The sequence below is a fragment of the Dromiciops gliroides genome, chromosome 2, assembly GCF_019393635.1.
Source record: "Dromiciops gliroides isolate mDroGli1 chromosome 2, mDroGli1.pri, whole genome shotgun sequence".
NCBI classification, from domain to species: domain Eukaryota; kingdom Metazoa; phylum Chordata; class Mammalia; order Microbiotheria; family Microbiotheriidae; genus Dromiciops; species Dromiciops gliroides.
This window is the reverse complement of record NC_057862.1, coordinates 73,586,922-73,611,699: the sequence shown is the minus strand read 5'-3', so window position 1 is coordinate 73,611,699 and position 24,778 is coordinate 73,586,922. Positions and strand designations below refer to the sequence as shown.

The following is a 24,778-nucleotide window of genomic DNA, read 5'->3' as shown; positions in this document are numbered from 1 at the left end:
TTCTGGAACCTCTCAAGCTAAGTTTCAACAAGTTTTGACCCCACCCCTCACCCCCATCTATCTTCCTGATTTCTCATTACTGTATTTCCTGTCCAGGTTACAGAATGTAGTCTAAAGTCGAATGTTTAATGACAAGTTCTAAAGTTAGCCTCAAATGATTTACATCCACATGAGGCTTGCCAAGACCCAGAATCATGAATTTCTTAAAAAACTTTTGGTCTCTCTAAGGAGTCCATTTGCCTGAAGATATGGAAGAAAGGAAAGAAGGAAGGAAAGAAAGAAATGGATATGGCTTTGACTGATATAAATCAAAGAGGATGATCTGCCTCACTTTTGGTAAATGAAATTCTCACAAACAGAGGGATTTTCTTCACATCATCACCTATAAGTTTCCCAATTCATTGCCTTGAATATCAGTGGCAGGGAGATGGTGAGCTAGGGGTGCAAGGCATAGAGAATGGCATGAGCAGTGGCAGAGAGAAGAGAAAATAGGGATCAAGACATGGTATGGTTGACTAGAATATAGAATGTATGAAGAATTGTGTGCAGTAAGTTTGGGAAACTGCTTGGAACCTGTTTGTGGAAGGTTGTGAATGCTTGGCTAAGGAGTGTATCTTCTCTTCAGTGAGGACTGGGGAACCTGGGAAGGTCACACTGGAATAATGTAATCAAAGCAGAGAATTAGATTACATAAGCATTGATATGAAGGACAGATTTTAAAAAAAAGGATATAAAAATGAACTTGCTGTTTACTTTTCCTGCACATTTTACAGATGAAGAAACTGAGGCCAACAGGGTCACACAGCCAGTGTCTGAGCCAGGATTTGCACTCAGGTTTTCCTGGCTCCAGGCTGGGCATTCTATCCACCAAGCCACCTAGCTTCCCTTCAAGTATCTAAAGTTCCTTGAAAACTGTCATTAGGGGGCAGCTAGGTGCTGCAGTATTTAAAGAAACGGCCCTGGATTCAGGAGGACCTGAGTTCAAATCCAGCCTCAGACACTTGACACTTACTAGCTGTGTGACCCTGGGCAAGTCACTTAACCTTCATTGCTCCTCAAAAAACAAAACAAAACCTGTCATTAGGATCTTAAAGTAAACTAATATGCAAAATCCTGTTTTACATTCAAAGCCCTTCATAAACTAGCCCCACCCCACTTCCACACATTTAATCCAAGTGGCCTTTGAACAAGACAAGGTATTTTCACTGTCTCCCTCACTAGGAATGCTCTTTCTCATCTCTACCTCCTACAGGAAACATTCCCCAAACCCTGTTATTTCAGGTGCATTCCCTCTCTTAATTATTTCCCCCATCTTTGGGTATTCCTAGCATCTCCCTAGGCTAGGAGATACCAGGAGCTATAGTTCCTCTGCCCCAGTTAAAGACCTTATTTCTCCTATATTGTTTCATTAATTTATAGATTAAAAATAGGAAAAAATGAATACTATTAACTTCATTTTCTTAGTTCATTCATTCATTCACTGGGGATACAAAGACAAAACTGAACCACTCCCTTGCCTTCAAGGAGCTTACCATCTAATCAGGTTGATGACAGGTGACTGGAAAAATACAGAGAAAGAGGGAATAGACCATGCACCCAAGATAGGAATAGCCAGTCAGTCACCAAGGATTTATCATTTCCTTACTATGTGCTAGGCCCTGTGCTAAGTGTTAGATTAAAAAAAAAAAAGCAATAGATAGTCCCTACCTTCCAACAGGGACATGCATCCCCCTACCCAGACCTTTTCCCATTTCTCTCTGTGGAATTCTCTGTTCTCCTAATTAACTCTGCTGCTCCATATGAAGATCATTACTTTTTTTAAATGGATTTTTTTCTCAATTACCTATAAAAATAATTTACATTTTTAAAAAAATGAGTTCCAAATTCATTCCCTCCTTCTCTTCTCCTTGAGAAAACAAGCAATTTGAAATAGATTATACATTCACAGTCTTACTGAAACGTTAGCTATATTTCAAAAGAAAACAGACCAGGGGGCAGCTAGATGGCGCAGTGGATAGAGCACCAGCTCTGGATTCAGGAGTACCTGAGTTCAAATCTGGCCTCAGACACTTAATACTTACTAGCTGTGTGACCCTGGGCAAGTCGCTTAACCCCAATTGCCTCACTAAAAACAAAAAACAAAAACTAAACAAAAAAAACAGACCAACCACCCCCCACCCCCAAATAAAGAAAGTTTAAAAAGTATGCTTCAATTTGCATTCAGACCCCATCAGTTCCTTCTCTGGAGGTAGATAGTATTTTTCGTCATAAGTCCTTCAGAACTGTCTTTGAAGGATGAGAATAGCTACGGTATTCACAATTGATTTTCATACAATTTCACCATTACCAAATACAATGCTCTGCTCACTTCACTTTGCATCAGTTCATGTGGGTCTTGCCAGGCTTTTCTGAAAGCATCATGTTCATCATTTCTTATAGTATAATAGTATTCCATTACATTCTGTGAGAACCAGGATGGCACTTCCTGCTGAGAAATACATGAGGTGACCTTCTTAAGGTCATCGCAGTGTGCAGAAGTCTGTCACAATTCATGGACCACCTTCAAGTCATGTCAATCAATGGACTTGAATGCTACCAGCCAATTAACTTGGAGTTGTGTATGGGGACCGCCCCTCTTCCAGTTCCACAGGGGGCTTCAGGGAGAACCGGTGGGGATTCTGTCTCTTTGAAAGCTTGAGCTGCTAGGTGTAGTCTGGTTTTTCTCTCTATCCCACATAGATCTGAGCTAGGTTTTTCCATTCTTTCAGAGACCTATGCTCACACCCTCTCTCTTCATTAACTTTTTTTTCATTAACTTCTAATATACTTTAATAAATACTTAAAAGCCTAAACTGTTGCCGAATTTATCCGTAAATCTTATCTAGTCCCCCCTAAACACACACACACACACACACACACACACACACACACACACACACACACACACACACACACACACACACACACACACACTGGGGGGGGGGCAGGTAAGGTGAACACACATTAGATTTTAAACATCACAATTCATATACCACAACTTGTTTAGCCATTATCCAATGATGGGCACCCCCTCCAATTCCAATTCTTTGCCACCATAAAAAAACCTAGTATAAATATTTTTATAATGTGAGTGAGATTTTCCCCACCACTTAGTTATAAGAGATTTAAAGGGATTTAATTATTATAATAATCAGCATATTAACTAAAAATTGTGATTTATTATATTTAGATATCTTAGTGTACTTGTAAATTAAGTCTCTATCTCACTTAACAATGTCAAATGATATTTTCCAATATTAAGCAATAAGTAATACCAGATGATATCATAGGCAAGTCAGCAAGTCAGCAATAGGATATCATAGTCAGCAATATATTTTAGAAATCATAAGTGATATACTTGACGAAGGGGTCATGCATCAGTTATGACCAGGGATCATGCCATAAAGTTGTGATCTGTTGATGCAAGAAGATTGATAAGATTATTGGAAAATGATGATTTTGTCACATAAGCAGTTTCGATATTTTCTAAGAAGATTGTTTAAAATTAATATTCTAAGAAAATTGTCTAAAAATAATATTTGCTGAGCATTTAAGCCCTGTAGGAGTATAAAATCCTGTTGAGTCCTTACCTTGGGGTCTTTCAGGTCCTACCCCTGACTGACCAGCTTTATTGTGAGACCAGTACCCTCTCTCAATAAACCTATCTTTAAGGCTTAGAGACTTTGCTTTACGTTTCTTCATCAGACTTAGAAATTTTTCCAACACTACAAATGGTTGTTTTTCTCTTTTCTTTGATCTCTATGGGATACAGACCTAGTTAGTAGTGGTATTGCAGGTCAAAGGGCATAGTTCCAAATTGCTAAATAATAGTTGGACCAATTCACAATTCTCTGTTGGTACATTAATGTCCCAATTTTTTCCACATCCCCTCCAACGTTTGTCATTTTCCTTTTCTGTCATATTAGCCAGTCTGATAGATGTGAGATGGTACTCAGAATAGTTTTAATTTTCATTTCTCTAATCAATAGTGATTTAGAGCATATGAAAAATATGATTATTGATAGCTTTGATTTCTTCATCTAAAAACTGCCTGCTTGGGGCAGCTAGGTGGCGCAGTGGATAGAGCACCGGCCCGAGTCAGGAGGACCTGAGTTCAAATCCGGCCTCAGAAGCTTAACACTTACTAGCTGTGTGACCCTGCACAAGTCACTTAACCCCAATTGCCTCACTAAAAAAACAAACAAAAACTGCCTGTTCATTTCCTTTGGCCCCTTATCAACTGGAAAATGACTTGTATTCTTATAAATTTGACTCATTTCTCTATATATTTGAGAAATTATTATTACATTTCTCTCTATACCTTTATTACCTTTGGTAAGTCACTTGCCCTCTGTGGTATTAGTAAAATCATGAGATCAGATAGATTTTATAGACTCCCCCCTTACAGATCAAGGTCCTCTCATCTCCTCTTGGCCCAACACACTAAACTGTTCTCAATTCTTACATTTTGATTTCTCCCCTACTGGTGACACAACCAGCCACATCGTCTTTAAATTCCCTCCTCCCTTAATTTCAATGATGCCTAAATCTAAACTCCAGCCATCCCTCATACTTCCTCCATAGAGCTTTCTCCAACTAACTTCCTCTGGATCAGTTCTATATGTGATTGCACATATATAACCTTTATCAGATTGCTTGCCATCTTGAGGAGGGTGGAGGAAAGGGAGAAAAATTTGGAACTCAAAATCTTTTTCCTGCAATTTATACTCTATGATCTTGGAGCCATTCACAATCACTTTCTCTATTTGTTTTAGAAACAGTGCTGCCTCTGGTTTAGATTTTTCAGTAGTTAGCTGCTAAGTGTACCTGGAGCATAAAATAGCAACTTCCTGGAAGGGGAAAAGTCATTTCTCATTTCCTCTGCCCCACTCTGCAGGTCAGCTCATGGAAGAATCAAGGTTGCAATTGGGCTCAATCTCCAAACCTCCATCTTCCACTCAGAGCTTTTTGTGACCTCTGAGTCACAATCTGACCTTCAGTAAGGCTCTCTTCATTTATTCAACATCCAATTCTTAAGTAAGTGCCACTACTAGCAAAGTGATATGCTAGAGGCTGGGGGAGAAAGGATAAGAAGAGCCCTTATGGGGGGGGGGGGCAGCTAGGTGGCACAGTGGATAAAGCACCGGCCCTGGATTCAGGAGGACTTTAGTTCAAATCTGGCCTCAGAAGCTTAACACTTACTAGCTGTGTGACCCTGGGCAAGTCACTTAACCCCAATTGCCTCACTAAAAAAAAAAAAAAATGCTAAAAATCCCCAGAGAAAGAACTGGTGGTATCTGAATACAAATTGAAACATAATTTCTTTTTTAACTTTATTTTTCTTGAGGTTTTTTTTGGTCTGTTTTCTTTCACAACATGACTAATATGGAAGTGTTTTGAATGACTACACAGGTATAACTTATGTTGAATTACTTGCCTTCTCAAAGTGCTGGGAGAGTGGGGTGCAGAGGGAGGAAGGGAGAGAATTTGGAACACAAAGTTTTAAAAATGGACATTAAAAATTCTCTTTACATGTAATTGGGGGAAAATAAAATGCTAAATAAATAATAAAACAAAATAAATGGATTTTTGGCATATAAAAAAAAGAAAATGGGATTTTAGTTGAGATTTTAAGGAAGCCAGGGAGAAGTCAGTAGTCTGGCCAAAGGAGAGTGAGTGTTCTAGGTAAGAGGGACAGCCAGAGAAAATGCCTGTAAAGAACATAGAGGCCAGTGCCACTTGCCTGAAAGGTATGTATGAAGGATTAAGCTGTAAGAGGACTGGAAAGGTAGGAAGGGGCTAGGTGATAAACGGCTCTGAATGCCAAACAGAACAATTTTGTATTTGCTCCAGGATGCAATAGAAAGTCATTGGAGGGGGCAGCTAGGTGGTGCAATGGATAGAGCACTGGCCCTGGAGTCAGAAGGACCTGAGTTCAAATCCAGCCTCAGACACTTAACACTTACTAGCTGTGTGACCCTGGCCAAGTCACTTAACCCCAATTACCTCACCAAAAAAAAAAGTCATTGGAGGGGGCAGCTAGGTAGTGCAGTGGATAAAGCACCAGCCCTGAATTCAGGATGACCTGAGTTCAAATCCAGCCTCAAAAACCACTTGATATTTACTAGCTATATAACCCTAGGCAAGTCACCCAACCCTCATTGCCCCTCCCCCCCAAAAAAAAGCCTTTGGAGTTTATTGGGGGGGGGGGGAGTGACATCATAGGATCTTCACTTGAGGAAAATCACTTTGGTGGCTGAATGGAGCATGGACTGGAGTAGGGACAGGCTTGAGGCAGGCAGACCCACCAGAAGACTATTAAAATATAATCCAGGAGTGAGGTGATTAAGTCCTGTACTACAGGAGTGGCGGTATCAAGAGGAGAGAAGGGGGCATAGTCAAGAGATGTTACAAAGGTGAAATTGAGACGCCTTGGGAAGAAATTGGATGGAAGGTGGGGAGGAGAGAAATTGAAGATGTATCCCAGGTTGGGAGCCTGAGTGACTGGGGAGATAGCATGATAATGGGAACAATCATGAGTTCTGTTTTGTCCATATTGAGTTTAAGAGGTTTACTAGACACCCAGTTCAAGATATCTGAAAGGCAGTTGAAGATTTGAGTTTCAAGAAGACAAAAGGGCCCAGGAAAGAAGCCTGAAGGATACTTATGTTTAGAGAGCATGATCTGGAGGAGGAACCAGCAGAGGAAACAGAGAAGGAGCAGTCAGATGAGCAGGTAAAAAACCAGGAGAATCATGTCCCAAAAAACTAGAGAAAAGAGAGTATCAAAATGAGAGGGTGATCAACAGTGTCAAAGGCTGCAGAGGTCAAAGAGAGCGAAGATTGAGAAAAGACCACTGATTTGGAACTACCTCTACAAGTAATTTCAGTACCAGTGGACTGGTGGAAAGAATAAAGTAAACCAGGAAATAACTCAATGGGGATTAGACTAAGGTGGTAGCAAAAGAAATGAAGAGGATCTGACCAATATTCTGGAGGAGTAAAATAAAGGTTGAATTTGAAATAATAGACAAAAAGTGTTATGGGGCCCAGAGTACCCCAGAAGTTCTCTGGGGCAAATCAAAGAATCTTCTCCTTGGGGAGCTAGGTGGCACAGTGGATAGAGCACCAGCCCTGGAGTCAGGAGGACCTGAGTTCGGATCTGACCTCACACACTAGCAGTGTGACCCTGGGCAAGTCACTTAACCCCAATTGCCTCACAAAAAGAAAAAAAAGAAGAATCTTCTCCTAGAGAAACTAAACCAGAGGACAGATAGCCTAGAGAGATAAGCTGAACCAGTTCGGACTGAGCCAGCTCCGGGACCCCCATCCTTCATTCTAGTCTCCCTCAACTCTGGGGAGATAAGATTAGGTGTGGCTGCTTTTTTTGTGTTCTGAGGAGATGGCTTGAGATTTGCAGCCACCCCTCATCCAACTCCTCCAGCCACCACTGGTGGGGGATGGTACTCCTTCACTAAAGGAACTTTCCACAGTCAGATGGTCACCTCCAGCAGTCCTCTATAAAAGTACCTGCCAGAGGCGGCTAGGTGGCGCAGTGGGGCAGCTAGGTGGCGAAGTGGATAGAGCAGGGGCTCTGGAGTCAGGAGTACCTGAGTTCAGATCCGGCCTCAGACACTTAACACTTACTAGCTGTGTGACCCTGGGCAAGTCACTTAACCCCAATTGCCTCACTAAAAAAACAAAAAACAAAACAAAACAAAAAAGTACCTGCTAGTCTCCAGATCAAGGAGATTGGTATCTCAGAGCCATGCTCTCCCCATGAGAAGTCCAAGGATTTCTTTCATGGTTTCCCTTCTCCTCCCTTCCCTTGCCCCTAAATAAACTACCATCTTATTCTAACTGCTTTTGTGTGCAAGAGGGTGTAATTCTTTAAAGAGGAATTCCTAAGGACCCCAAATTCCCTACCCCATTTTCCCCATGACAAAAGCATAAGGGATTTTAAGAGATTATAATAAAAGTGTTATTGCTAAACAAATTGGCAAGTTGTTTTCTGGGGAAGGAAGGAGGGAAATGATGAATCTGATTTTAGACATTGAGTTAGGCATAGCAGGATATCCAAGTGAAAAGGTCTTAATAATATAAATGGGTAAGATTTACATAATGGAGATCTAGATTTGGGAATGATCAACATAAATGACAGTGATCGTTGAATAAATATGTAATGAATGGATAGCTAATGGAGACTCACTCTTAGTTGCCAGCCCACATAGGAGTCTAGGGCAAGCAACCTTCACAATTCAAAGAAAGCACAAGTATTCGGACAATTTCCAATCCACTGACCCAAGTGAAGGAGAGGAGCCTTTTGGATCAGAGGTGGAGCCAGAACTGAGAATGTATTCAAAGGGAATTTCCTCAGCTGGGCATTTTCTCTTTCCTCCAGGGCAGCGTTCTGCAGAGGAATGCCATTAAGCCTCCAGGTGGAGAAAGGGGCCTCAGGCCTTTACAACCCCACACCCCATCCCCATCCCCATCAGCACAAGTAGATGGCCTATAAATCAGAAATAGCAAAGCCCCCCAAATCCAGGAACTGGAGTTCGTACCAGGATTTGACAGAGGCAGAGCATGGAGGGGGAGGTATGTTTGTACTTCTAGATCTTTATTCTCAGTAATTATCCCTTTGTAAATGCTAATTGATGTTAATTGGTTAAATGAAACTGGGGCACTCAGCACAGTGGAATGACAGTGGGAAGAAGAGACTTAAGCAGATTGCTCCAACCTCCAGAGTGGGCAGATAGATATCAAGCACTGCTCCGGGGACTGACCAGACCCAAGAGACAAAGTAGGGATTAGAGTAAATGCTTTAGAATCTGAATAGAGAGAAATAATATATACATGATCTCTGTGGGACTTCAGGACAACCCCAGGAAAGGGAGGGACTATAGGTATTTTATCCCCATTTTGCACATGAGAAAACTGAGGCTTAGATAGATCACGTATGCCTAAAATCATATGCTAAGAAGTGCCAAAGATGGAGTTGGCTCACTGATTTAGAGAATTCAAAACCAAAGAATCTCAGGATTGGAAGGTATCTCTCTCAGTGGGCATACCTTGCACTTTATCCTCTATGCCAAGCTGCAGGTGAGGGCTTAAGAATGTGCCTCAGAAGGACATATGGAAATGGTGCTTTTTTTTATTTTGAAGGAAATTGGAGTTAAGTGACTTGACCAGGGTCACGCAGCTAATAAGTGTGCTGCATTTGAATTCAGGTTCTCCTGACTCAAGGGCTATCTAGCTGCCCTGGACATGGTGCTTTTTAAGATTCTAAAGTCAATATTTATAAAACCTAAGCACTTCCTTTCCCTCCCTCTTTTCTTCAATTTCTCTTCTTTCTTCTCCCACCCCCAAACTTTGTTTATTTTCCACTCCTTGGCCTGGTCTCTAGTTCTTCCTCTCTATTCTTCTCTCTCCCCGGTATATTTTTTTTTGTTTTGTTTTTGGGGGGTCAATGAGGGTTAAGTGGCTTGCCCAAGGTCACACAGCTAGAGAACTACCAAATTTACTGAGAACTGATTCCCCACCCAGTCCCCTCTTTCCCAGGCAGGTGAATTGCCTGGGGCTGACTGTCTTTGTCATTTCCAGACTCTTGATGGACTTAAGGACTTTCCCCCAAGCAACTTATCCCCTCCCAATGTTCCCCACCATACTCCCTGGACTTTATGTTATTATGTAAAAAGTAGCTTCTATTCAGAGTCAGTAACGCCTATACTTAAATTAGGAGCGGTTCTATTATTTCTTTTGTCAAAGGTTCATTTACATTAATTAGCTATATGTCACTCTGGAGCAATCTTTTGGTTCCCTTTTTGTTCTGTTACCCCATTAAAAACCCTGTTCTCTGTTCCCATCTTTGGGTATTCCTAGTTTCAGAGCTTTGCGATACCAGGAGCTATAGTTCCTCTGCCCCAATTAAAGACCTTATTTCTCCTATATTGATTGTTTCCTTAATTTCCAGGTTAACACTAGTAAGTGTCAAATGTCTGAGGCTGGATTTGAACTCAGGTCTTCCTGAATCCAGAGCCAGTACTTTATCCTCTGCACCACCTAGCTGCCCCCTCCCCGGTATACTTTACCTGTAGTAGTGACCCCCATCTTCACCCTGGGCTTCCTGAAGAGAAAAAAGTCCCCTATTCCTGTTATGAACTATATAACGTGCCTAAAATCAGGGGACTGGGCCAATGATCTCTAGAAACCACTTCCAGGTCCAATGATTGCATGTGGGACTATCAAGTTTTGAAGTCATTTTCAGTTATGGCCTGCCCAAGAGGCTCTCTGGGCAGGAGGCATTTGCCCAGTTGCTACCAGGCCCCACTCCTACGGTCTCCCATGCTGGTGCTTTGCTTGTTTGTCCCTTTAGACTTCCAAATCACTCCTTGACCTCGGGGTGACTGACGGCTGCACAGAGAAAAGAACCTTCGTTCTTAAGCTCACAGGGAAGGCATCAAAAAGCCAATTTTCTTCAGGAGTCTAAAGGGTTGTTTACATTCCCCCTTGCTATTTCCCCTTTCCCAAAACCCAGCCCCTTCACTATTTCCCCTCAAGACATCTGAGTGCAGCTAAAGTTTTTGAGCAAAGCCAGAGAAACTAGAGTAGACTGAGACTAGCTAGGCCCAGAGGAAATAAAACTGGGACAGGGAGATTTTGAGGAGCAAAAGCAATGAGGGAAAGGTCCAGATTATGGGCCTGGGTGGAGTACCTGGGAGAAGTTCAGATGTTAGTGATGATGTGTGGGAGAGAGGTATTATTCTGGGCAAGGCTCCTGCCCCTGAAATCCCACAGGCCAACTCCCCCAAGTGGTACCGTGTCCAATAAGTGTTCAGTACTCACGGAGCTCGTGCATTCCAGGGAAGTCACTGAATTCCAGGGCATACAGATGTCTTCCCTTGACGCTGCGGCCGATACTGTAAACTCTAGTGATATGGGGGCACTCATTGTGCACCTTGTATAAGGTCCTCATGAGATCATCATACCGATGATGTTGAAATGTCACAGAAGCCACCCCACAGAACAGCAGCAGGAGCCGGAAGAGGGCTGAGAGCACTTCTGACATCTTCCAGGGCCTTCTTCTCCAGCTGGAATCCAAGGACACCCAAGTCAGTTTCCTCCGGCTGGTCCTGGAGAAAGCCCCAGCCCTAACTGAAGGCAGGAGGGGAGCTCGGGCCCGCCTTTTAATCCCTCCCCCACTCCAGGTTTGGGATGACTGATAGATGGGAGTGACCTGACAATATCTCCTCCCCCTCCAGATCTCCGGAAAGGTTTTTAGAGACATTTCCCCAGACTTGGATGGTTTCACTGATTCTGGTTCATTGATTAACTGCCTTGTAAACAGGCTTTTGGAGCTGCTCATAACCCTTTGACTCTGGAAAGTTGGGGGGGGGGGAGCAGGGGCGGGAATTCGCCCTGTACTCTACCCTACAGCTCCAGTGAGTTGTAGTAAAATAGCTCAGGAAAGTGGCTTTTAAAAAATGACTCTTTGTATAGAGCACCGGCCCTGGAGTCAGGAGTACCTGAGTTCAAATCCGGCCTCAGACACTTAACACTTACTAGCTGTGTGACCCTGGACAAATCACTTAACCCCAATTGCCTCACTTAAAAAAAACAAACAAAAAAAAAAAATGACTCTTTGGGGAAGAATGGGAAGTGAAGGGATGAATCAGGCTTGTAATTCCATTGGTGTAGGGAACTCCCCGTGTGGGAAATTCTTTTCTGGGTGTAACTGAACAATTTATCAGGAGTTTTCCAGGTTCTTGGACTTTGGGGAGGTCCTGGAACCACAGTGGTCCTCTGGTCCAAACCATATACAGGGATCCTTAACCTAACACACCCAACCAACGGTCATCTAAACTGAAGACCTCCTAGGAGGGGGAACCCACGAGGAGGCAGCCCATTCCATTTGGGGGTGGCTTTCATTGTTCACACTGGTCTCTGCAGCTTCCAGCCACTGCCCCTGGTTCTGCCCCCTAGGACCAAACAGAAGAAGTCCAATCCTTCCTCCATAGAAGAGCCCTACAGATACTGCAGCATGACTCCCAGGTTCCCCTGAGTCTTCTCTCAGGCTGGGCATGATGCCTTCCTTCACGAGATCAATGCCTGGTTCAACCAGATCTTCAGGCAGCTGCCTCAGTATTGTGGTAAAATATGAAAGTTTTTAACAGTCGGTTAGGATAAGTGAAAGACGCCAGTTTTTCAGGGACCACCCTTTTGGGGAGGAGATGAGCGGTCTGCCTGCTGCGCATGTCGGACTGCCTGCCGGGTGCAGTCCGCCTGCTGCGCATGTCAGACTGCCTGCCGGGTGCAGTGCGCCTGCTGCGCATGTCAGACTGCCTGCCGGGTTTTTTTTGGACTTCCGGGGTGGAGAGAAGGGGAGTAGCCTTTTTTTTGCCGGCTTGGCGGGACTCCGGGCGGCGCGGCACAGACGGTCTGACTCACTCCAAAGGTGGCCTAAATCGGTTTGGTGAGTTTTTATAAGGAATATAGACAGCCTAGATTTAAGACGATTTGTACTGTATTTCTGTTTTCCTATCCTTCTAATCAACAACACCTTATATACAATAAAGGCTCTATCTAGAAAACCAGAAGCTTCTTCCATTTACTAGTCTGGGAGATGAATTAAGGGAAGGGTTAAGTAGGGGAGATTTATGATCTAATATCCAATTTTAAATCTCACAGTTTGGCGACCCCGAAGGGACCTTAAGGACCCTCCCACCCTCCCTAGTTTGGCCATAAGCCGGCTAATTCGGTGGATTTTCCAAATACCCCCCCCCCCCCCCCCCCCCCCCGCGGACTTTCCCTTTGTCTAATCTCCCTTAAAGACTTTAAGCCTCTAAAAGTCTTGCTTTAAACAGAAAAGCCAGCCCAGTTTAAAGGGCAAGATGCTCGAATATTCTACCATCCCTTTGATTTTTCTCATCGGAATGTATTGGGACAGCATAACATCCCGACTTAGAGGAATAGTTTATTCAATGGTCCTTCATAACATTATTGGTTTTTTCCTCATTCAGGCAGCAAAAAGTTTTTTGTATAATAGTATACGTGAGAATCTTTGGGAAAATACGTTTAATATAAGTAGAAATTTTATGCCTGCAATTGAAATACCTTTTAATACCACATCCATAGTTCATACGACTAAGGATTTTATTTTTTTTTGTTGTTTTTTTTTTGTTTTTGTTATTATCATTGTTTTTGTTATTATCATTGTTATGATGTGGGGGAAACTCTCACATATGGAGAGAGACCTCAAAATGGCTGTTTCTACTAGAGATGATCCAAGTTCAGAATCAGATCAGCAGAAACTACTCCCTCTGCAGGAAGCTATAGAACATAGTAAGAAGGGAGTGCCAATTCAAGTCAGAAAATATAGCCCCTTTAGACCAAGTGACTTGAGCGCATGGAAATCAATCATCCCTAGTTTTGAGAAAAATCCAAACACTGTAATTTCACAGTTAAGGACTATATTTAATGCATATCAACCCAGTTGGGCTGATGTTACTTGCCTTTTGGAAACTTTACTGTCCCCAACTGAGATTACAGATATTATCTCAGCAGGAAATGCCCTTGTTGCGAAAGGTAAGGCCGATGTGGAATGGCCTCTAAAGGATCCAGAGTGGAATTATAATGATGATAGGGATTTCCAAAGATTAAAAGATGCTAGAGAAACACTTCTGAAGGGAATGGAATCTTGCTCTAGAAAACCGGAAAACTGGCAGAAATTTTTAAGCCTACCTCAGGAGGCTAATGAAAGACCAAACAGATTTTATGATAGACTTTGTGAGGCCGCTAGACAGTACACCAGATTGGATCCAGTAGATTTAAGAGATTCCTGTATCATTCTCAACACATTTGTTTATAATTCACTGCCAGAAATACGCAGATACTTTCTGAAACAATGTCCAGACTGGAGAAATCTCTCAGTAGATAGAATTAAGGAACTTGCAAATTATGTCTTTGACTCACGTGAGGAAGATCCAGATCACCCTAAACAGAGCATTCTGGCACCAGCGATTCCTAGTCAGCCATGTGGACACCGGAACAAGGACACTAAGGTGTGTTGTTACTGTCGTAAGGAGGGGCATGAATTGAGAGAATGTAGGACTTGGAGAAGAAATTCTAATTCTAATTACAGGCGAAATCAAAATAGAAATAGATCTTTTTGGAGGAATAAAGAAAGTCAGTACCAGAATAATGGTAACCAAGACCCCCCTCAGAAGAGGACACAGGAATGATGGTGTCTTGGGGAGGAATGGAACATAGATAATGAAAGCCATATATTCCCAGATCCAGATTTTTTGAATGCACTTGTGCCAGTCCATTCACCTCCCCAGAGTAATGAACCACATGTCACCTTAAAAGTGGGGGAGACTTATTATGATTGTCTGCTAGACACAGGAGCCTCTAAATCAGTATTAGTAAGCAAACCAGATGCTGGGTGTAGACCTGTAGGATTTTTGAATGTAGTGGGAGTCTCAGGAAAGAGCCAGAGAGTGGCAAAATTGAATCCTCGCATGGTATCTATGGGGCCCTTAACAGTGGAACATTCATTTTTACTCATGCCTGATGCCCCTGTAAATTTATTAGGTCGTGATCTCCTTTGCAAGCTTAGAGCAACCATATCTTGTGCTCCAGATGGGGCTGTCTCCTTACAATTGCCAGAGGATACTGTTCATTTATTACCAATTTTACTTACAGAAGCTCAAGGAACAGCAGGGGAGGTATCCAAAATCCCCTCTGACATTCCTGAGTCTTTATGGGCCTCATCCCCTAATGAGGTGGGGCTCCTTAAGTCTGCCATGCCTGTTACCTTTAAAGTTAAGGGGGGACCACCCCCCTCCATTCCACAGTATCCATTGTCTAGGGAAGCAATAGAAGGGATCACCCCTATAATTGAGGCTTTGAAAAGCCAGGGTATTATTATTCCATGTCATCACTCTCCATGCAATACTCCCATTTTGCCAGTTAAAAAACCCAAGCCTGGGCCAGATGGTAAACCTGTTTATCGCTTTGTGCAAGATCTTAGAGCGATTAATAATTATGTTATTCCTAGACATTCTATAGTCGCAAATCCGGCTATGATAATTTCCTCAATTCCCTATGAATCTACATGTTTCACAGTGGTAGACCTTTGCTCTGCCTTTTTCTCCATACCAGTACATGAGGACTTCCAATATTTATTTGCTTTTACCTGGAAAAATAGACAGTGGACCTGGACTAGACTCCCACAGGGATTTGTAGACAGTCCCACATTATTTTCCCAAATTTTACAGCAGGATCTGGCCTCTATTACCTTTAAGGGCTCCACACTAGTACAATATGTAGATGACTTACTTTTGGCCTCTCCTAATGCTGAAATTTGTCAGGAAGATAGCCGTCACTTACTGCTGGAGCTGCACAAGAGAGGACACAAGGTTTCCAAGACAAAGGTACAATGGTGTTTGCCCCAGGTAGAATATTTAGGATTTATTTTGGCTGCTGGAACTCGCTCTGTCTCTTCTAAGAGAGTCCAGGCCATTCAACAACTCTCTGCCCCCACTACTAAGAGGCAGTTGAGAGCCATTCTGGGAGCAGCTGGGTACTGTAGACAATGGATACCCTCTTTTGGTGAAATTACTAAACCCCTCATAGCTCTTACAAAAAGTTCTGTTCCAGACAGTTTACAGTTGGATCCCCAGCATCTCTCAGCCATAAAAGAATTAAAACGGGCCTTGTTATCAGCACCTGCCCTAGGACTGCCAGATTATAGTAAGCCTTTCACTCTCTTTGTGCATGAACAAAGGGGGGTGGCTTCTGGAGTCCTGACTCAGTCACTGGGGCCTAACCAACGTCCTATAGCCTACTATTCAATTCAGCTGGACCCTGTAGCGGCTGGAGCGCCACCTTGCCTTAGAGCAGTGGCGGCCACAGCGCTTTTGGTAGAAAAAGCCTCTGATTTGGTCCTAGGTAACCCTCTAACTGTGCAATGCCCTCACGAAGTGGAGGCTCTCTTACTACGTCACAGGACACAAGCCTTTTCAGATCAAAGGCTGGCTAAGTATGAAATAACCCTGTTAGGTAATGAGAATATCACTTTAAAACGCTGCACAGTTCTTAATCCAGCAACACTACTCCCTAACTTACCATTCTCGGGGGAACCGTTGCATGACTGTGCTTCTTTAGTTGATATGGCTGAAAAACCCCGTGATGATCTTTTTGATACACCTTTAGAAAATCCTGATCTTGTCCTCTATACAGATGGTTCCTCATTTATGAGAGAGGGAACCCGTTTTACTGGAGCTGCTGTAGTTTCTGATTATGACACCCTCTGGGCAGCTTCTCTGCCTTCCCATTTTAGTGCACAGGCTGCTGAACTTGTGGCTCTTACACAGGCCTGTAATATAGCTAAAGATAAGAGTGCCACCATTTTTACTGACTCGAAATATGGCTTTGGCATATGCCACTTTATTGGTATGATTTGGCGTCAACGAGGCTTTCTAACATCCTCGGGCAAGGCTATTGCCAATGGGGACCTTATCAAGGACCTCTTAGATGCCCTAAAACTGCCTTCTTCCCTAGCCGTTGTACATTGCCCTGCCCACACAGGGAATAGTGATCCTGTTTCAAAGGGAAATGCACGAGCCGATTCTGCAGCCAAGCTTGCTGCATTAGAAGCTCCTGAACATGTATTTAACCTTTCACCTTCTGAGGATATTCCTTCCAACCTAACCTATGACGATTCTGAAGTAGAAAAGTGGAAAAAGAAATTTAAGGCGAAACAGATCAATGGCATCTGGGTGTCTCCGGAAGGTAAGCCATTTCTTCCCCGGAAATTCTACCACCAGGTATGCCTCTCTGTTCACAGAAAAGGCCATTTTGGTACACAAGGCATTGTAGACTCTATTAAGAGAACCTGGATAGCACCAGGTGTGACTAATACAGCATCTCGAATCTGCTCGGGCTGCTCCACATGTCAGTCTTATAATCAGTATGCTTTTAAGGTCAAAGCTTATGGAGGGCGTCCTCTAGCATATACACCTTTTGAGCACTTACAAATTGATTATATTACTATGCCAAAAGCAGGACATTATAAATTTTGCCTTGTTATAGTTGATCAGCTCACTCGGTGGGTGGAGGCCTTTCCCAGCCCCCGAGCCACAGCTGCCTTTGTTGCCAAAATTCTTCTTAAAGAGATAGTACCTCGTTTTGGCCCACCAGCCCGCATCGATTCTGACAAAGGCACACATTTCACTGATTCGATTTTATCCCAAATCTACTCTTTCTTGGGAGTGACTCCAAAATTCCACACGCCCTACCATCCACAAAGTTCAGGCCAAGTCGAACGTATGAATAAAGAGCTTAAGAGTATGATTGGCAAATTATGTACTGAAACCCATTTGAAATGGCCTGATGTTCTACCATTGGCATTATTCTATCTACGAAGTAGACCAAGAGGAGAACTTCATATATCTCCTTATGAAATGCTTTTTGGTCACCCTCCTATCCAAGCTAAAACTTTTTCCCCAGTTTATACATCACTGGTGGGAGGTGATACTTCTGTTGCTTCCTATATACAGGAATTACAGACCAGGCTACGTGAACTCCATGAGGCAGGAGCTGTGGTCCAGGCAGGACCATTAGACTTTTCATTGCATAACTTCAACCCAGGAGATAAAATATATGTAAAGAATTTTCAGAGAACCAGTGGAACTCAACCTGCCTGGGAAGGACCTTTTCAGGTATTATTGACAACTCCTACCGCCATTAAAATTGGTGAAAAAGACTCATGGATTCATTGCTCTCATATAAAGCCTGCACCATTCATAGGTGAAGAGATTTCAGATAGACCTGAGGTAGACGCTAAAGAGGTAAAAACCCTAACGATAGCAACTGTTAAAGAGCAAAGAAAGTTCAGAGGAAACAGGAAGTTCCCATTTAAGAATCCCACTGATCAGTTAAATGCTTTGGGACTCAGTCTTCGTAAAGTATCAGGAGACGGAAATTGCCTTTTTAGGGCTTTAGCAGACCAGCTAGAAGGTCACTGTAGAAATCATCTCAGACACAGACAAGAAGCTGCTTCTTATATGATTAACCATAGACAAGAGTTTGAGTCTTTTATAGTAAATGACTCCCCTTTTGAAGAATATGTTGATGAATTAAAGAAATTTGGAAAGTGGGGAGGAAATGATACAATTGTAGCATTTGCTAAGCAGCATCAGCTGAATGTTGTGGTTCATCAATTAAATCAGCCTTTATTGAAAATCAGTGGCACAGACAAAACTGATGCTACAGAACTCCACATTTTCTACCATAAAGAACATTATGACAGCATTAGAAAGATCAATGACAATTCAGAAACCCCTGCCACTTTGGCATGCAGAGAATTGGGGAACCAGTTAAAACAATGTGGCATACCCCAAACTCTAGCAGCTTAAATACCTTATAATTTAACAAGCATTTCCTTCTACAGGCAAAAGCACTGAAGTACATGGCCTAGTTTTCTGGCCTACCTCAACTATTTTTTTTTTTATTAATTTTTGGGTTTTTTTTGTTTTTGTTTTGACTTTTGAAAGGCACTGAAAAGACCTGGAATTGACTGCACCTTTAAGTTCTTTAAGAGCACAAAAGGGTGCTTAGCGAATCTTTTGCTTTTTATTTTTTATTTTTGGTTTTGCTTTGGTTTTTTTTTTACTTTTGTTTCTTTTGCTTTTCTTTAAAACTAAATTTTGTAAACTAAGTGATTATTCAAAGACATTTTAAGTATATGCTGTGGGTGAGGCTATCGGGCCTCAGAAGCTACCAGAATTCTTCTTTTTTTTTATTTACTCTTTCTTTTTGAGAGAACCATGAGTTCTAATGAGTTTTGTTTTATTTATTTATTTTTCTCCTTTCTCTTGTATGTTGTTCTGTTTAACTAAAAAGTACCAGAAATTGCTTGATACCTCACTGAAAACATTGAATATTGAATCTTGCTAATTGAAGTCTTATTTCTTTTTGATGAATTAATCACCACTTTAAGTATCTGCTACTGTTATACCAGAGAATTCATGTATAAGATGATGTGGTCTACTTGCTAAAAGAAGATTATGTAATAATGTCTAAAAGAAGATTATGTAACAATGTCTAATATAATCAGCTATTTACATTCGTTTATTATTTATATGTCATTATACTCTGGGTATGGTTTGGAATTATTGTATATATCACTAATATATTCTCAGTTATGCAGCATAGCACACATTTTTACCATCATATTGTCTTTGGTGAAATTAATGAGATTTCAGAAATATGGAAACTTATCATTTCAGAGACTAACTTGCTGTGAACTCTGACGCAGGCCCTGGAGAGAATATATGTGCAACAAAAGGAGAGACAGGTATACGTAAGTCCATGGTTTGCTTATGATGGTGACTATGTAGAGCACAATTACTAGGCACAGTCCAGTATTCATCCTCTCTCCCTCCTAATTTAACCTAATTTAACTGAACTTATTTATCTTTTTATCTCACTCAGTTGAATTCACCTGTGGCCTAGCACAATCACTGGCTGTCTCAGAACCATGAGATATGGTATGATAACCTTTCCATAACATTTTCAGGTGTCATGAACACATACTAAATTTGGCTTTGATCCAGACACATGGTGGTAAAAAGTGTTACACATTGCATAACTACCTCAACCCTCTATTACAAGTCTAACCATATAAAGGAGGGAATGTAATGGAATTTATTAATTTGATCATTGACAATGCTATGCTAAGGTTTTAAAAATACAGCAATTCAAACAGTTAAAGAAGATAATCCAGCTTTCCAGACCAGAGTCCAGAATCCAGTTTTCCAGACCAGAATCCAGTTTCCTCCTGATGACATCTTACCACTTCAAGAAGACAAGAGAACTCAGAGACTTTATATGAACTGTTTTGCTTTATTAGCTTTTACTATCTCCTTTCTGTTATATACTATCTGTGGCATGTACTCTCTGCAGAGGCTCTCCCTTTGCAAGACTAATGTCAAAGCGTCGGTTCATGAGGAAAAAAAAAAAATCGCCCCTCTGGACAAAACTTTCCTCTCTTCCTTTTCTGTATTGTTGTTCGCATATTATTAGTCAGCAAAAGTTATTATATTCTTTTTACTGTTCCATCAAGGAAACATTCCGTTTCTTGGGGAAGCAAAGGGGGGAAATGTGGTAAAATATGAAAGTTTTTAACAGTCGGTTAGGATAAGTGAAAGACGCCAGTTTTTCAGGGACCACCCTTTTGGGGAGGAGATGAGCGGTCTGCCTGCTGCGCATGTCGGACTGCCTGCCGGGTGCAGTCCGCCTGCTGCGCATGTCAGACTGCCTGCCGGGTGCAGTGCGCCTGCTGCGCATGTCAGACTGCCTGCCGGGTTTTTTTTGGACTTCCGGGGTGGAGAGAAGGGGAGTAGCCTTTTTTTTGCCGGCTTGGCGGGACTCCGGGCGGCGCGGCACAGACGGTCTGACTCACTCCAAAGGTGGCCTAAATCGGTTTGGTGAGTTTTTATAAGGAATATAGACAGCCTAGATTTAAGACGATTTGTACTGTATTTCTGTTTTCCTATCCTTCTAATCAACAACACCTTATATACAATAAAGGCTCTATCTAGAAAACCAGAAGCTTCTTCCATTTACTAGTCTGGGAGATGAATTAAGGGAAGGGTTAAGTAGGGGAGATTTATGATCTAATATCCAATTTTAAATCTCACAGTATCTTTATTTTGTCACCGAAGGAATAGAGCCTCAGAGAAGGTAAATGACTGGTTCAAGGTCACAGAAATAATTCAATGTCAGAGCCAGGATTCGAACCCAATTTTTTGTGATTCCATGTCTTCTATATGGGATCACATAACTTGTACAGGGAGAGGGGGATAGAAGGGAGAGAGGGAGGGATGGAGAGAGAAAGGAAAGAAAGAAAGAAGGGAGGAGGGAGGGAGAGAGAGAGAAGAAAGGATGGAAGGGAGGTAAGGAGGAAGAGGAGGGAGAGAGAAAGAAAAGAAGGAAGGAGTGAGGGAGGGAAGGGAAGAAGAAAGGAGGGAAGAAAAGAAGTGAGGAGGGCAGCTAGATGGCACAGTGGATAAAGCAGCGGCTCTGGATTCAGGAGTACCTGAGTTCAAATCCAGCCTCAGACACTTGACGCTAGCTGTGTGACCCTGGGCAAGTCACTTAACCCTCATTGCCCCACAAAAGAAAAAAGAAAAGAAGTGAGGAAGGAAGGGAAGAAGAGGGTAGGAAAAAGGGGAGGGAGGGAGGAAGAAAGAAAGAAGAAAGGAGGGAAGGAAGGAAGTGAGGAAGGGAGTAAGAAAGGAAGGAAGGAGAGGAGAGCAAAGAAACAACCATTTATTAAGTTCTTATTATGTTCTAAATGCCTTACAAATATCTCATATGATTCCCCTGGGAGATGGGTACTCTTATTACCCCCATTTTATAGTTGAAGAAATTGAGGCAGCCAGAGATTAAATGACTTGCCCAGGATTACTTACACAGCCAGTAAGTGTCCAAGGCCAGTTTTTAGGGGATTTTTGGGGGGGCAATGAGGGTTAAGTGACTTGCCCAGGGTCACACAGCTAGTAAGTGTCAAGTGTCTGAGGCCAGATTTGAATTCAGGTCCTCCTGAATCCAGGGCTGGTGCTTTATCCACTGTGCCACCTCGATGCCCCCCCCAGGCCAGTTTTGAAGTTAATTGTTCTTGTTACTAGTCCCACTATACCACAAAGGTGCCCAGGTCTTTCTGACTCTAAGGCCAGTCCTCTATTCACTAAGACTGGCTAGCTTTCTTCTCTGATCTCCCTATATACTGTAGCAAGTGAAACAACATGTAAAATGCCTTGCAAACCCCAAAGAGATATATAAATACTAGTTAGTAATAATAGCAACAGCAACAGCAATAGCAGTAATAGTAGTAGTAATGGTGGTGGTGAATAGTGCACTGCTCTGAAAAATTACGTTCAAATTACTGCTGGAGTAACCTACCACACACCACCACTAAATACCTCTCTTCATCAGAAGGAAGCAAAGGATGGATGGATGGATGGATGGATGGATGGATGGATGGATGGATGGATGGATGGATGGATGGATGGATGGATGGATGGATGGATGATGGATGGATGGATGGATGGATGGATGGATGGATGGATGGATGGATGGATGGATGGATGGATAGGTGGGTAGGTGGATGGATCAATGGATGGATGAGCGAATTAATAATTTCATATTAAGTACCTGTGTTTCAGGTACCATGCTAGGCACTGGGAACGCAAACACATAAGTGGCATTGCATTCCAATAGGACAATACTATCCTGGCAACTTGGCTGGTGAGCGGATTTACTGGGAGGTTGTATTGGAGGAAGGAAATGGTCTCTGGAGGTCATTCTGGAGTCCAGAGGTCACTATTCCTGGTGAGGAGCAGCAATGAGGCATTTTCTTTTTTTTTTTGTTTTGTTTTTTTGGGGTTTTTTTTTTGCGGGGCAATGGGGGTTAAGTGACTTGCCCAGGGTCACACAGCTAGTAAGTGTCAAGTGTCTGAGGCTGGATTTGAACTCAGGTACTCCTGAATCCAGGGCCAGTGCTCTATCCACTGTGCTATCTAGCCACCCCCAATGAGGCATTTTCAAGTCAGAAGCTAGTGCAACAAGAACTGACTCTGGATATATAGAACCTAGGTTCAAATCTGGTATAGTGTGTCCAACTCTGGCTGATCAGACCAATATAAGCTTGGAATGTTCCGCCACAGGTTGAGGGCAAATAAATCACATGAACATTTGGAAATTTGTACGTTTCCTTTGAGCTATTGCAAATTCTGCTTTGTTCACAGAGCACAGGGCCTTCTTATACGCAGGCACACCACACTGGGCAGACCTGTGCTAGTGTCTCCCATGTTTGATCAGCTCCAAAGTTCTTCAGAGAGACCTTGAGAGTGTCCTTGTATCCCTTCTTCTGACCTCCAAGTGAGGGCCTGCCTTGTGTGAGTTCTCCATAAAACAGTCTTTTAGGTAAATGTATGTTTGGCATTCTTTTTGTGTGTGTGTGTGTGTGTGTGTGTGTGTGTGTGTGTGTGTGTGTGTGTGTGTGTGTGAGGCAATTGGGGTTAAGTGACTTGCCCAGGGTCACACGGCTAGTAAGTGTTAAGTGTCTGAGGCCGGATTTGAACTCAGGTCCTCCTGACTCCAGGGCCACTGTGCCACCTAGCTGCCCCTATGTTTGGCATTCTAACAATGTGGTCAGCCCATTGGACTTGCATTCTCTTCAGTAGAGTTTGAATTCTTGACAGTTCAGCTAGAGAAAGGACCTCAGTGTCTGGTATTTTATCTTGCCAGGTCATCTTCAGGATCTTCCTAAGACAATTCAAACAGAAACAATTCAGTGTCCTGGCATGGCACTGGTAGACTCTCCAGGTTTCACAGGTGTACAGCATTGAGGTCAGCACAATGGCTCTGTGGACCATCAGTTGGGTTGGCAGTCTAATACCTCTTCTCTCCCACACTTTCCTTCTGAGCCTCCCAAACACTGAGCTAGCTTTGGCAATGTGTGTGTCAACCTCATCAGTGTGTACATCCCTGAAAAGTATACTGCCAAAGTAAGTGAACTTATACCAAGCTCTGCAAGATGGTATCCAAGATATGGATGGATGCTGCATACCTACTGATACCCTATTGTCATGGGGCGCAGAGCACCCCAGAATTTCTCTGGGGCACACCGAGGAATCTTCTCCTTGAGAAACTAAACCAGAGGACAGATAAGGCCTAGAGGAACCAAATTGGACTGAGCTAGCTTGGGATTCCTACCCTTCATTCTGGTCTCCCTTATCCTGGGGAGATAAGTTTGGGTGTGGCTTCGGCCTTTGTGTTCTGAAGAGGGATCCGTAGCCACCCCTCACCCAATTCCTCTAGTCACTACTAGTGGGGGATGGTCCTCCACTCCTCACCCAATTCCCCCAGCTACCACCAGTGGGGGATGGTCCACCTTCATTAAAGGAACTTTTCACGGGCAGATGGTCCACCCCCATCAGTCCTCTATAAAAGTACCTTCCGGTCTCCTGTTCGAGGAGATTTGGTACCTCTGAGCCATGTGCTTTATGCCAAATCTCCCCATGAAAAGTCCAAGGATTTCTTTCATGGTTTCCCTTCCCCCACCCTTCCCTTCCCTTGGCCCTAAATAAACTATCACCTTGTTCTAACTAAGTTTTGTGTGCAAGAGGGTGTAATTCTTTAAAGAGGAATTCCCAAGAACCCCAACCCCAACCCGTACCCATTTTCCCACTATATCACTATTATTCAAAGATCCCCTACCAGTTATTATGCCCATCACTCCCTTGGTTTTGTAAACATGCAAAAGACCAGGTCTTCTCTCATTCAAGTGGGACAGCTTTCTATAGTGATTGGATCCCTGGCCTTATATTCCTCTCTCCTAATAAATCTCTTTATTTTACAAGATGTATGATGAGCCTCCAATTCTTTAGGTGAGCTAGCCCCACCCCCCATCCAGGTCGCAAGTCCCCCCAACAAGGGGATTGAACTAGATGACCTCTAAAGTCCCTTTAAATTTGTGATCTACCACTGCAGAAGATGGGATTTAAGATTTTGCTAGAATTGTTTGGGCTGTTTTGGAGACTATCAGAATTAGGTGACTTGCCCAGAGTCACTTGGCTAGTAAATGTCTGGGGCTGGATTTGAAATCAGGTTCTCCTGACTCCAGGGCCAGGGCTGTAATCACTGTACCACCTCACTGCCTCAAGATTTTGTTA

General features: G+C 42.8%; 1 protein-coding gene across 1 annotated transcript in view; it reads right to left on the bottom strand.

Moving 5' to 3' along the window:
- CPN1 (carboxypeptidase N subunit 1) overlaps positions 1–11,216 on the bottom strand; it is a 49,436-nt gene extending 38,220 nt beyond the window's left edge. Inside the window, exon 1 of the mRNA XM_043981057.1 lies at positions 10,881–11,216. Coding sequence (XP_043836992.1) covers positions 10,881–11,103 — 223 coding nt within the window. The 5' untranslated portion in view covers positions 11,104–11,216. The remainder of the gene's footprint in view (positions 1–10,880) is intronic.
- Between the last annotated feature and the right edge of the window lie 13,562 nt (positions 11,217–24,778).